This window comes from Brassica napus, chromosome C3, assembly GCF_020379485.1.
Source record: "Brassica napus cultivar Da-Ae chromosome C3, Da-Ae, whole genome shotgun sequence".
NCBI classification, from domain to species: Eukaryota; Viridiplantae; Streptophyta; class Magnoliopsida; order Brassicales; family Brassicaceae; genus Brassica; species Brassica napus.
Genome location: NC_063446.1, coordinates 73,126,629 through 73,141,103, shown reverse-complemented (window position 1 = coordinate 73,141,103; position 14,475 = coordinate 73,126,629). Strand labels below are relative to the sequence as shown.

At 33.8% G+C, this 14,475-nt stretch overlaps 1 protein-coding gene and 2 non-coding genes across 3 annotated transcripts; all 3 read right to left on the bottom strand.

Moving 5' to 3' along the window:
* Positions 1-8,862: 8,862 nt before the first annotated feature.
* Positions 8,863-11,532, bottom strand: LOC106453412 (eukaryotic initiation factor 4A-1-like). The gene is made up of 4 exons (XM_013895664.3): positions 11,305-11,532; positions 10,389-10,458; positions 10,199-10,302; positions 8,863-10,117 (listed from the first exon to the last, which is right to left on the bottom strand). The coding sequence occupies exons 2-4, from the start codon at positions 10,454-10,456 to the stop codon at positions 9,051-9,053; spliced, it is 1,239 nt and encodes a 412-aa protein (XP_013751118.1). The 5' UTR covers positions 10,457-10,458; positions 11,305-11,532; the 3' UTR covers positions 8,863-9,050.
* LOC125584906 lies at positions 10,574-10,685 on the bottom strand. The gene has a single exon (XR_007321810.1). It is a non-coding gene; the product is annotated as a small nucleolar RNA snoR98 (small nucleolar RNA).
* LOC125584907 lies at positions 10,769-10,878 on the bottom strand. Its single transcript, XR_007321811.1, has one exon. It is a non-coding gene; the product is annotated as a small nucleolar RNA snoR98 (small nucleolar RNA).
* Positions 11,533-14,475: the final 2,943 nt, after the last annotated feature.

Sequence of the window (14,475 nt, the reverse complement as noted above, 5' to 3'; positions counted from 1 at the left end):
CATTCGACTAAAGGATAATAGTCTTTCTTTAAGAGATAAAGCAAATAATCTCATCACAAAGGTGCCGATGTCAAACAATAGAATGTTTGTCCTAAACATTCAAAATGACATTGCACGATGTCTCCAGATGTGCTACAAGGAGGAATCTTGGCTTTGGCATCTTCGATTTGGGCATCTCAACTTTGGAAGCTTAGAGCTACTTTCCAAGAAAGAAATGGTGAAAGGATTACCTTGCATCAATCATCCAAATCAAGTGTGTGAAGGTTGCTTACTCGGAAAGCAATTCAATATGAGTTTTCCAAAGGAGTCGGAGACAAGAGCAAGAAAGCCACTAGAACTCATACATACAGATGTATGTGGTCCGATCAAACCAAGTTCACTTGGTAAGAGTAACTATTTCCTTCTATTTCTCGATGACTTTTCAAGAAAAACATGGGTTTACTTTTTGAAACAAAAATCAGAAGTGTTTGAAAATTTCAAAAAGTTCAAAGCCCATGTTGAGAAGGAAAGTGGTCTTAAGATCAAGTCCATGAGATCGGATCGAGGAGGAGAATTTATGTCCAAAGAGTTTCTGAAATATTGTGAAGATAATGGCATCCGGAGACAGTTGACGGTGCCAAGAACCCCTCAACAAAATGGAGTAGCGGAAAGAAAGAATAGGACAATACTTGAGATGGCAAGAAACATGCTCAAGAGTAAGAAGCTACCAAAGGAGTTTTGGGCGGAAGCAGTTGCTTGTGCGGTTTATATATCAAACCGATCTCCAACAAAAAGTGTTTTAGGAAAGACACCACAAGAAGCTTGGAGCGGAAGGAAGCCCGGTGTGTCGCACTTAAAAGTCTTTGGAAGCATTGCTCACGCTCATGTTCCAGACGAGAAGCGGAGCAAACTAGATGACAAAAGTGAAAAGTACATCTTCATTGGGTATGATGCTAACTCCAAAGGCTACAAGCTCTACAATCTTGAAACAAAGAAGACAATCATTAGTCGGAATGTCATCTTTGATGAAGAAGGAGAAGGAGAATGGGATTGGAGATCAAATAATGAAGACTACAACTTCTTTCCATCCTTTGAAGAAGAGAATGTGGAGCAACCGAGAGAAGAGCCAGCTACACCACCAACTTCACCAACAACAAGTTTTCAAGGAGATGAAAGCTCAAGTGAAAGGACTCCACGTTTTAGAAGTCTACAAGACATCTACGAGGTAACCGAAAATCAAGACAATCTTACTCTATTTTGTCTATTTTCGGATTGCGAGCCTATGAACTTTGAAGAAGCCCAAGAAAAGAAGTCATGGAGAAGTGCAATGGATGAGGAAATCAAGTCGATTCAAAAGAATGATACATGGAAGTTAGCTTCACTTCCAAATGGACACAAGGCAATTGGTGTGAAGTGGGTGTACAAGGCAAAGAAGAACTCTAAAGGAGAAGTTGAAAGGTACAAGGCAAGATTGGTGGCAAAAGGCTATAGTCAAAGAGCCGGGATCGACTATGATGAGGTATTTTCTCCAGTTGCTCGCTTAGAAACTGTTAGACTAATCATTTCATTGGCAGCCCAAAAGAGTTGGAGGATACATCAAATGGATGTAAAATCAGCCTTCTTGAATGGAGACCTTGAGGAAGAAGTCTACATTGAGCAACCACAAGGCTACATAGTCAAAGGAGAAGAAGACAAAGTCTTAAGGCTAAAAAAGACGCTTTATGGATTAAAGCAAGCACCAAGAGCATGAAACACTCGGATTGATAAGTACTTCAAGGAGAAATGCTTCATCAAGTGTCCATATGAGCATGCACTTTATATCAAAACTCAAAACAATGATATATTGATTGCATGCTTATATGTTGATGACTTAATATTCACTGGCAACAATCCGATTATGTTTGAAGATTTCAAGATGGAGATGACAAAGGAGTTCGAGATGACCGACATTGGATTGATGTCATACTACCTTGGCATAAAAGTAAAGCAAGAAGAAAATGGAATCTTCATTACTCAAGAAGGCTATGCTAAAGAGGTGCTTAAGAAGTTCAAGATGAATGACTCAAATCCAGTTTGCACGCCAATGGAATGTGGAGTCAAGTTATCAAAGGAAGAAGAAGGAGAGAGTGTTGATCCAACACTCTTTAAGAGTCTAGTTGGAAGCTTACGCTATCTAACGTGCACAAGGCCTGACATCCTACACGCAGTTGGAGTTGTGAGTCGATACATGGAGCATACAACAACAACTCATTTCAAGGCAGCTAAGAGGATCCTACGCTATATCAAAGGTACAATCAACTTTGGCTTGTACTACTCTATCTCTGAAGATTACAGGCTTATTGGATATAGCGATAGCGATTGGGGTGGAGATGTAGATGACCGGAAAAGCACAAGTGGCTTCGTGTTTTTCATTGGAGAAACCGTTTTCACATGGATGTCAAAGAAGCAACCAATTGTCACTCTTTCTACTTGTGAAGCGGAGTATGTGGCAGCTACTTCATGTGTTTGCCATGCTATTTGGTTACGAAACTTGCTAAAGGAGTTGAGCCTACCACAAGAGGAGCCAACAAAGATCTTTGTGGACAACAAGTCGGCAATAGCATTGGCGAAGAATCCAGTCTTCCATGATCGAAGTAAGCACATCGATACTCGTTATCACTACATTAGAGAATGTGTTACCAAGATGGATGTGCAGTTAGAGTATGTGAAGACAAATGATCAAGTAGCTGATATCTTCACAAAGCCACTCAAGCGAGACGACTTTATCAAGATGAGGAGTTTGCTAGGAGTAACCAAATCAAGTTTAAGAGGGGGTGTTGAAAGTTAAACTTGATTTGGATCACATTTTGGGCTAATAATTTACTAATCATTTTAGTCCAAACTTAGTCCAATATCTAGAATTATCTTCCACCTCCTTAGAATAAAAATCTAGATATTCTCATAGAATTATCTAGATAATTATAATAAAAAATCTTAGATATTATGGTAGAATTCTCTAGATTTAGGATTAAAATATGTAAGATATTTTGTATTTTGGAGGCTATAAATACCTCCACTCCCCTTTCATTTTGAATCATCAAGAAGTAACTTAGTTTGTAAGAATCATTTAAGTAATAAGAATCATCTTCTATGTTATAAAATCTTTCTTTTTCACAAAGCTTCTTTCTCTTCAAACACTTAAACACTTTCTCTATTTTTATAATTAAACACTTTCTCTATCTTTATAAAGCTTTTCACTCCATCACAGAGGCTTTGGGAACTTCGCCTAGTGTGCGTGGGCTTGAAATCAGATGACGATGCTAAGCTCTACACTAGAAACTCCATCCTTGAGGATATGATGAGTTTTTTTCTCAACTCCTCTTGCTGATGATGAAACTAAAGGACTAATCCTTCAGGTGATACTTTCTTTTCTAAATGTCACTTGATGTTAACTTTGCATCATACAGTTCCTTCTTCAAACTTAATATAAGGCTAATTCTGAAAACACATTTCTGTAGTATCTTTTTCAGCTTTGAGCTCTTAATCCAACGCGAAAAAATCTTAATTCTTTCACTTTTCAGGTTGCGAGGAAGTCAATCAAATTCCAGGCCAGACATCTAGTTCAAAACTGTGGTCTATTCTCATGGTGTTCATCACTTATCTCAATGTTTACTACAAAGCCCATTAGAGACGAAGATTTTCACCTGGTGGTTGTCTTGAACGTATGTACAATATCAGTCCATTGGTTGGTGGATTGGTTTCAATACAAGAAAATAGTACTTTGGTTGATTTGATTCTGCAGATAATGTCTGCTACTCTAAAGATATCACAGAAAGTACGAAAAATATACCAGCACATATCACCATCACTATCGATGGGATACTACAACTCTTTGAGGCTGTTGCTAACTGTGATTCTTCTCAAGTCGAAGCTAGTGCAGAGCGTGGGCTTGATTCTATATTAATGAGCACCCCGCCATTTGAACTTTATATGCATGGTAACTTCATAAATACCTTAGTTTTATTATGAAAAACAAAGAAACAAAATTAACTCTCATAAATTATTTATAAATGTTTAAAAATAATTTATAAAAAATTATAAACGCAACCTCACCCACTAATTACTAAATTCTAAACAATAAGCACTAAACTTTAAAACCTAAATATTATAATATTTTTGATTGAGTGTATTTTTGAAAAATTTGTATCCAATTTAATATTATGCAAGCAATTTCTCAAAATTTTACTCGCCTTCCCATGAAATATGATTGTGTACTTCCATTGATATTTCATTAGTTTCGTGTTGGATATTCACCGGTACGTTTAATTTTAAATCACTAAGAACTAAAATATTAAATATATAAATAAATAAAAAACATTTTATCCATAAGATTGCTACACGGTAAACAATTAATTTTTCATTATTTTTATTTTCAAATTTTACATGAAATTTGGTACTAATTCTAATATTATATTTTATCAATTCACTTTAGTGAAGAAAAAGTCAAAATACAACCAACATATCAAAATTTGTTATTTTTATTTATGTTCGGAAACTTAATACACTTTATTATGCTACAAAACAAACAACAATTAATAATATTGTTATTTTTTTCTTTGATAAAGGCATGTATTATTATAAATATTATTTGAGTTATACAAGCTCGCAACGAGAGACGTGATCTTGCAGTCGAGGGTAACGAAATTATCCGTGAGGCTTGCAAATGGAGTCATGAACTAGCTGCAACTTGTGAAATATGCAAGGAGATCACATTTAACTTCTCAACCATCGATAAATTAGATGTCCAAGACTAGAAATTAGATTAGTAATTCAAGTCCGTTTTATTAGTTTAATTGCAATTAAACTCAGTTCAATATGTAGATAAAAAAAATCAGGGTTAACAACTAGCATCTGCAGTCACTCTTTCATTTGCTTTGTTTAGTGCAAAAACTATCCCCTTTCCTTTTTTGGTACATTCAGCTCTACATTGAGTAATATATCACATGGGAAATACCCTATGATAGCACTAAAAAAGTTTATGTCACAAATATAGACTCAAAAGATCAAAATGACCAAAATGTTTCATTAAAGAGGTAAATATACACTTATACCCCTAGGGTTAACTAATCCAAACCTTATGGTTTAGAGTTGAGCGGTGGAGATTTGGGATTGAGATTTAAAATTTAAAATTTTATAAAATAAAAAAAAATATTAAAATTTTGAAAATAAAAATTATAAAAATAGTTTCAAAAATTATTTTCGAATTAAAAAAGTAAATTAAAAAAAAATTATAAAAAAAAATTATAAAAAAAATTATAAAAAAATTATTTTTTCTTTATTTTTTCTTTATTTTTATATATCTAGAGTATTAGGATCATTTTACCTATTAAATGAAACATTTTGGTCATTTTCCTTCTTGTGGTCTATTTTTGTAATCAAAACTTGAAAATTGTCTATTTAGTAGAATTACCCATAACAAGTTTTTGGTTTTGATGGTGGTCCTCTTTTCTGGGCAATCGTCGTTACTCCTGTTATTACAATAGTTAAAATATAACTTCAGTTTTCATATTTAAAATAGAAAAATAGTGTTTTTGGTAAAAAGAGTTTTTTTTAATAGGAAAAGAAAAAACTTAAACCATGAACATCTCTTTCTTAGTCATCGATTATTCTGGGAACATTGCTAAACTCAAGATTATAGAATTAAATATAAAAATTATATAAGTATATAAAATAATATTATATCAGAATAACTTTAATTTTAAATAATGGTAGAATATAATAATAAAATTTTAAATGCAAATGCAAATACAAACCGAAAAGAAGAATTGTGAGCATAACACGACCAATAAGCGGAGCTTGAAAAGAATTTTTCATCTTTGATAATGAACTAAATGTGTTTTAAAATTACAAACACGGATAGTTATATTTATAGATGAATCAAAAATTGAAGCATATCTAATTTAAGATATGTATCTTCTAAAATTCCGATATAAAAGGATCTAATTTGACCAAAAATCTTTTTCAAAATTTCTAGTTTTTATTTGTTTGATAGATAAAAAAAAATTGACTTGGTTAAATTTAAAATATTTCTTGATATACATAAAACCAACCAATTTCCATTAAGTCACACATTCAAAAATACAAAACAAGAACTATTACGCCGATGGATAAATTTTTGGGGGTTTTGCAAAAATGACTCAAAACAAAACTTTAAATGAAAAATTAACCCATGATTTTTTTGGAACTTTCATTTTCTCTATTCACCTTAAAAGTTTGGATTATTCATGAAAATGACATTATTATTATTTTTTGAAATTGTTTACTCAATCATCTCTATATTCCTCTTTTATTTACAACATTGATATTATCATCAATACCCCAACAACCATGAACAACAAATTTCAAGCTTTAAATGCATCTAAAATCAACATCTCCCTTTTTATATTCTTATTTTTTACACACACAAACCATTTCTCTTTCAGTTTCTCTCTTATTTCATCCCAACTTTTATTTCACAATTTATAAGTTTATTAGAATTACTCAAGTTCATGATTTTTGGTCTAGAACTAGTGGGTAACTAACTTTCACTAAGAATGATGTTTGAAGAAAGTAAACATGAACCTCATTTGATCTAAGACTGATTTTTGAATTTTTACAGATCTGTTCGCGAAGAGTAGAAAATTCTTTTGATCAATGCATATGTTAGTTTTACAGTTGACTTTCTTTGTGTTTTTTAAAGACGATTTTCTTGAAGTCTTCAAACTTTTTTGGTTAAAAACAAAGAAATGAGAAGACTTCCACGAGAGTCTTTTCTGACATTTTTGAGATTTTTTTTTTCAAAACCAAAAAAGTAAACCAATATTTACAAAAAAAATAAGACTTTCAGTTTGTAAATTTGCAATTGGGAAAATGACTTAAATGGTAGACTTCCAAGAAGCCTTATGTCGGAAGACTTCTAGAAGTCTTCTTGGAGAAGAAGTCTCTAGGTCAATGTTTAATAAATTTTTATTTTCTCTAAAATTAAAAAAAAACTTTATAATGCTCTTATTAATTCATGTATATTAGTCAATGTTGGGACTCCTAAATAAAATTCATAACTTAATTAGTGATAATTATGAGGTTAGTAATTTTCATGTTTATTAATATTTCTAACTAATGAGAGAAGATTTTCGGGGGAGTCTTCTATGTAAGTTTTTGTAAAACTTGTATTTTCAACTTCAACATATGTTTTTAGCTTTCAAAAGTGTTAAGTAATTTCAAGAATATCAACTCATGTGGCTTAATGTGTTTTCTTAGATCATAAGATATAATTTTTAAGATTTAAAATAAAATTTAAGTTTCCCGCATAAATTTTAATTTCCCACTTATATTTGAATTTTCCGCTTAAAATTTAAGTCTTTCGAGAAGACTTCTCATATGTTTTAATTTTCGTTTAAACTTCCGAGAAGTATTCTGAGAAGTCTTCTATTGAAAGTGTTATATATTTGAACTTATGTAATGTTTGATTTTTTGTGAATCTGATTAAATTTTCTTGAGAAGTGTTCTCCTTAGTTTTAGTAAATTTAACTAAATTTTTGTGTTATTGTGTTTTGCTATTGAAGTTGTATCAATAACTTCAATAATGTCAAGTATTTTTGGCAAAATAAGAGTGTAGACATGAACATATTTACCGGTCTCTTTTCATTAGCATCTCTTTAAATTTACAAAAGAATCTACAACAAAAAAAAGTATACATACAAATCACTAAACATATCATAAACAAAATTATTACACATAAAGTTAGAGAATATTCCTTCGCAAAGATACATTTGGACTCCACTACACATTGGAGAAAACTTTGTCAGAAGACTTCCAGGGAGAGTGATCTGAAAAGTCTTCTAGTGCATTCTTTAAAAGACTTCCGATAATACTTCCTAGAAGTCTTTTAGAAGTATTCCAAAGTCTGACTCAGATCTAAAAAATCTGTATATCCAAAAACGTTCAAATGACTTCAAAACATAGAAAATGAGCTAGATTACCTTTATAAACATCACAAAAATGCATATCCAGAATTTATAGATCTACCTTTAAATGAGTGGAAGATGAGAAACATGTAATAAAAAATGTTGAAAAACAAGATATATTAGTAAGAAAGACATGACACAAAAAATGAGAAATTAATGTAAAATTTGGTATTTTCAAGATTAAAGAGATTAGAGAGAGGTTGGGGAGTTTTAGTTTGAAAAAGATAAGAGGTTTAAGTAACAAAAAGTTATTAAATCATTGAGACTTACCAATCTTTGATTAAAAGTTAAAAAAAAATATCCATTTTAAAAAGATAATTTTAAATAATATAATTTATATTTTAAAAGTAATAAGTATTTTATTGAAATCATTTTTTCTCAAATTATTAAAAATTAATTTAAATAAATAAATTAAGATATCTTTAATGAATACAAAGGTTTTTCTTTTTCTTTTTAATTTTAATTTATGTTTTATATTTTCCAAATAACATTTATAATAAAATACATTTATAAAATTTAAAACGAAAATATTTTTATATGTAATGTGATTTCATAAAAAAGAAAGTTTACAAAAATAATCTTGGCATTAAAGTAAAGAAATAATTTTATCTTTTAAAATTTATCATTATGTATTTATACTATTTCGTACTAGATCATCACTTTATTTTTTCTAATTTTATTTTTCCTAAATTAACGAAAATCATATTATTAAAAAATCAAAATATACTTACCTAACATGAAAACCCAAATTAATGCAATGAAAAACCAAATTAGTTTGATTTGGCTGAATTAGATTAAAAGTAGCTGTACTTTAATTTGAAGGAATATATGTAAGTGGATCAATCCAAAATTTTTTTTTTTTTGATCAATCAAGAATGATTTGTGCATCGTAACAAGAAAATTAGGTAAACATTGCATGAGATTAAAAAAGAAAAATGGTCAGAAGAAACAACATATGTTCGAAAGAGTTGGTTGAATACTAGAAATAAATAAAAAACTGGTCTCGAGATGATTCAGAAAGAGAGAGAGAGATGGGTCAAAAGTCAAATAAGAAACTTGCAAACCAAGTAACCTTTTTCTTCCTCTTCTTCAAAGAAGATCAGCTACGTTCGATGGAAGCTCCTCAACAACCACATTGTAAAACTTCTGAATATCAAAAAGCATCCTCTCATCATCCTTCGTCACAAAGTTAATCGCCACACCTTTCCTCCCAAACCTCCCACTCCTACCAATACGGTGAAGGTAGTTCTCAGGCTGAGTCGGCAGATCAAAGTTAATAACCAGAGACACTTGCTGCACATCAATCCCACGAGCCAAGAGATCAGTCGTGATCAGCACACGCGAAGAACCAGACCTGAACTCTCTCATGATAATGTCTCTAGTGTTCTGGTCCATGTCTCCGTGAGTAGCCGACACCGTATGGTCACGGCTCCTCATTTTATCCGTGAGCCAGTCCACCTTGCGACGAGTGTTGACGAAGATGACGCTCTGAGTGATGGCTAACGTCTCGTAGAGGTCGCAAAGAGTCTCCAGCTTCCAATCTTCCTTCTCCACGTTCACGTAAAACTGCTTGATACCTTCGAGAGTCAGCTCGTCGCGCTTCACCAAGATCCTCACCGGTTTGCTCATAAACTTCCTCGTGATCTCGAGAGCCTCCGGTGGCATTGTGGCCGAGAACACACCGACTTGGATCTTCGGCGGGAGGAGCTGGAAGATGTCGTAGATCTGGTCCTTGAACCCGCGTGAGAGCATCTCATCGGCTTCGTCAAGAACAAACATCTTGATGGAGTCAGCGCGAAGAGACTGTCTTCTGAGCATGTCGAACACACGACCTGGTGTTCCCACCACGACGTGGACACCGGCTTGGAGGATACGCTGATCCTCACGGACACTGGTTCCACCGACACAGGCGTGGACCTTGACGCCAAGATAGTCTCCTAGAGCACGCATGACCTTCTCAATCTGCTGAGCAAGCTCCCTGGTTGGAGCCAAGACGAGAGCCTGGCACTGGACAAGGGTGAAGTCGAGCTGCTGCAAGACACCAGAGCAGAAAGTGGCGGTTTTGCCGGTACCGGACTGTGCCTGCTGGATCACGTCGAGACCGTTGCAAAAGGGTACGATTCCTCTTTGCTGAATAGCAGATGGCTTTTCAAAACCTAGAGAGAGCACAACACATTAGATAAAGCTAACAAGAAAGACAAAAAAAGATGTTATTGTGATGATTCTTCTTGACTTACCATAAGCATAGATGCCCCTAAGAAGGTTCTCTTGGAGACCCATGGCATCAAAGCTCTCATGGACCTCATCATACGAGGTGAAGAACTCGTCCTGTCCCTCCAGGCTGCACCAAAATAAAGATAACAATTAGCCAAATACAGCAAAATCACACAAGGGTACAAGTAGAGATCAAAGATGTTAAAGACTTGCACTTCGTTGAGCTTCTGATCAAACTGACGCGTGTCAAACTGTGTGCCTTCTGGTGCTGATCCTGCCATGACTATAACAAACACACACAAAAGATAACACTTTAGATAAACACACACACCACCAAAATATCTTAAAGATAATAAACACACACATTAACAAATCCAATTTTCAGGAAAAGGAAGGAATAATGTAACAGAATAGCCAAACTTGAAACTCCATGAAGAGAGGAAAACAAGCATTAATATCTGAATATATATATTCATGTCAGGAGAGAAACAATCATATGGTTCATCCAATATAAATAGATACCATTCAAACATATCTCTCTCTCTCTCTCTCTCCATAAAAGTATATAATAATTGGAAACCAAAAATCATTATGAATGTAACAGAATAGCCAAACTTGAAATTCCACGTGGAGAAGAAAGCAAGCATTAATATCTGAATAATATAATGTCAGGAGAGAAACGAGTCTATGGTTCATCCATTATAAATAGATACCATCCAAAAAATGTATATCTCTCTCTCCATAGAATCATATAACAACTTTTAAGTGCTGAAAAATAAAGCTAGCTAATGGATGATTAGAGGTGGTGTTAGTTATATTAGTATTAAAATCTCAGCTTAAACTAAGAATGTAACAGAATAGCCAAACTAGTTGGATGATTTAAAGACGGGTTTAGTGATATTAATATCGGTACTATGTTATTATAATCAGCTTAACGTCAAATCGAGATACTAACTGATTAATGTAACGATGGCCCATGACGAAGCACAGATTGTAATAGATCAAATTGAAAAAGTTCTAATTGGACCCAGAAGGAGTCCGAGGCAAAATTAATAGCAAAGACATTAAATCAGATAAGATCCAAAACCAAACACAGAGAAAGTATAATGAAAAAGAGATATATCCGAACCTTGAGTTTGAGTTGTGTGGGAGAGAGAGAGAGAGAGAGAGATGAAAGCTTTAAGAGCAAAAGTGAAAGGCTTTGGAGTGCTTGGAAACCTTCCGAACTCGGATCTGAACCCAAGAGATGAAACAAAGAGTTTTAGAGAGAGAGAAAGTGCAAAATCGATTGACAGAGGAGGTAGAGAGAGAGGATAAAACGTGTATTTATATAGTCCCCTTTTTTATCTCTCGTGGTGTTTTAGGGTTTTCTTTTGGAAATTGTTTTTCTATTCAATTTAGGATTTTCCGATTTTACCCTTTGTTTTCCTTTTTTATTACGGAGTAAAGAAAGATTGGTGGCAAATTAAATTTGCTTACAGAAAAGATCAAAACAACACCCGGGGGTTAAAACATCACAAGATACAGTATACTTGAATATTTATTATAGTTACATTTTATAATTATAATGAAAAAGTAGTTTGTTACAATCGGCTCTTCTAGAGCAATGAGTTCAGCTCATCAGCTTTGTATTCTTTATTCTTCAATGGAATCACATTTCGATTCATACATCTTCATCGCGGATTAGTATTTAACCTCTGAGCCTCTTGATGGAACGAATTATTGAATCAAGATTTATAACTATGAGGCAATGAACAAAATCAGTTTTATAGATGGATCATGGATCTATTGTTGTACCTCATAAGAATATTGATAATTTGATATACACCCCGTGTTCTTTATTTCAAAGTTTCTTCATTTTTCTTGAAAGATCTAATGTAATTAATTAAAGTCTTGATATGAGTAAATTAATCATATTTTTGGATATTCATGCTTGGGAGTCAAAACGTTAGGAATAAGTGAATTTGAAGCAATTACGTCCTTTTCTTAACCATTTTGTAAAGTTGCAGAGTATCTGAGCTCAACACATGAAGTTGCAACAAAGGCGGTTGGTAAATGTTAAGTAATTAAAATGGCATCAGAATGTTTTGAAGTCATCGACTCATTTTCAGATAGAGCTAATCTTAGATCATAACCATTTGTTTCCATCCGTTTAGTATTGACTCAGCAATTAAACTCACTGTTCAGGTCAAAACTTAGCTTTTGTATCCATAAAAACGACCAAGGGCTCTTAGAAAGATAAAATTGAGGAATGTAAGATGTCAGATAAACCTTCAGCACAAGCTGCTAGAAAACAATAAATAAACTAAAGAAACCAAAGAACATTATTTTCTTAGAAGAATAAAATGTTGCAAAAGAATCAAACCTCGGCCGAGTCTAACAAACCTAAATTCATTGCTCATATCTTATTAACTAAAGTCTTCGCTTCCTCCTTGATAGTCATATTACGCCATTTGTCCTTCAAATTGCACAAGAGAAAAGAGTAGACAACAAAGCATAAATATACACATAAGTTATATAGTTTTTTTTTCTTAAAACACATATAAGTTATATAGTTTCAATGTGTATAGAAATTAAAGAACGGTAGTTGAATGTGTATGTACCTTGAGGTCAATGTTAGTGCGATTAGAAAGTTGAGCCCTGAACTCAGGATCGTTGATAATATAAGACCACTTTCCCGGACCGTACTTGCATATTCCGGCGAGAAGCGCCTCCTCTTCTTCCGCCGACCACTTCCTCCTCTGTGCGTACATCACTAAACCAGCTTTGTCGTCGTATCTTTTGGATCAAGTTTCTCCTTCGGTCGTAACTCGTTACGCGTTACGCTTCGGTCGTGTTTTCCTACCTTGGTCTATGGTACATCAATCACGGGAGAAAACCTAATTCCAGTATATATACAACGTAGCATTCAGAAAGCCTAATCATAGGCTATTAATGGGCTGAGAGTCTGGCCCTTATAGAAAGTCAAAATCTTAGTCAGCTTTCATCTTGACCGTACGATATTCTGCAATGATAAAAGCTTCTCTTTGAACAATGTTAATAAAGAGTTACAAGAACATTGATAGAAGTCTTGTCCATTTGTTAGTACTGTAACATTTTCAGCCTTGTATGATTTCAAACCTAAGCGACCAACATATTACTTGTATGTTAAGGAATATGTTAAGCTAATGAACGCAAACAACTTTAATGAGTTTAGTGGGAGAACTTTTGCTCCCAAACTCCACTAGATCAATAAAGTGTTACAAGAACCAATCACTTATAGAACCACGATGGTTAAAACACCAAGCGAATACAATTAGTGTCAAAGCCTCTAAGATAGAACAATATGAGCTCAACTATATTCTTTATGCTTCTCTGAATACTGATTTATCTTTGTCTCTCTCTTGTGCAGCTTGAATAACCATGTTGCGTGATCGCTTGTTACTGAAGAAAAAGAACCGTTCTATCGGCACTTGACATAACGCACCTGTTATATTAACATTCGATCTAAAGGGTTTGGTATGCATGTAACTTGTGCAAGCCGGTCCATCGTTGAAAAAGCTGATGGGCTTGACCAAACCTCACAAGTACCCTCGGCTTGTAGCTTCAACATGTTTTTTTCTTTAATGGTCTGCAGATGCTTTCAGTGCCCGTCTTGGTTTTTCACCAGTGACTCTGTAAGTCCTTGCTGTTTTCTGTAGTAGTGTTTCTTCTTACTGAGTTACTGAGCCCGTTTTACATAAACAAACCTCTAGCAATGTATATAATTATATGTGATCTTCTTGTCAGTTACTTCTGTTATATAGGTGCCAGCCAGTGTCTATTAGTTTGTCAACTACGAAAACCAGCACAATGGGAAAGCCAAAACTTGGGAAAGATTTTTCATGGTTTAGTATCGCTTAGTCTCTTACTCTTACTCATGTTGCAGATGTGCATTATAGCCCTCCCTTCTTGCTTGTATCTCTTCGTCCTAACTATAAGAGCTTATATTGTTTCTGCATACGAGTTCGATGCAATGAGAGAAAGAACCAACAACACCAGTGAGTCAGTGACAAAAGAACACATTAGAGTCTCTATTCTCACATTTATCTGGTTTAACACTGTACCATTTTGATTTTTTGGTTTTTTTTTTTTTGGACAAAGATTTTTTTGGGTTTTATACAGGTCTGGGATGGATCGGATATCCGGGCAATTTTGAGGTATCCGGATCCGGATCCTTATCCGGCGGATCCATAATTTTACTATCCTTATCCGGATCCGGGATTTTCGGATATCCGGGTGTCGGATATCGTTCTAAAAATTGTAATATCCGACGGATATC

Excerpts from the sequence above, each read along its gene's own strand:
- LOC106453412 (XM_013895664.3), bottom strand. The coding sequence starts at position 10,456 with ATGGCAGGATCAGCACCAGAAGGCACACAGTTTGACACGCGTCAGTTT. Across the intron at positions 10,303-10,388 it reads GATCAGAAGCTCAACGAAGT|CCTGGAGGGACAGGACGAGT; the intron begins GCAAGTCTTTAA and ends ATTTTGGTGCAG. Across the intron at positions 10,118-10,198 it reads TAGGGGCATCTATGCTTATG|GTTTTGAAAAGCCATCTGCT; the intron begins GTAAGTCAAGAA and ends TGCTCTCTCTAG.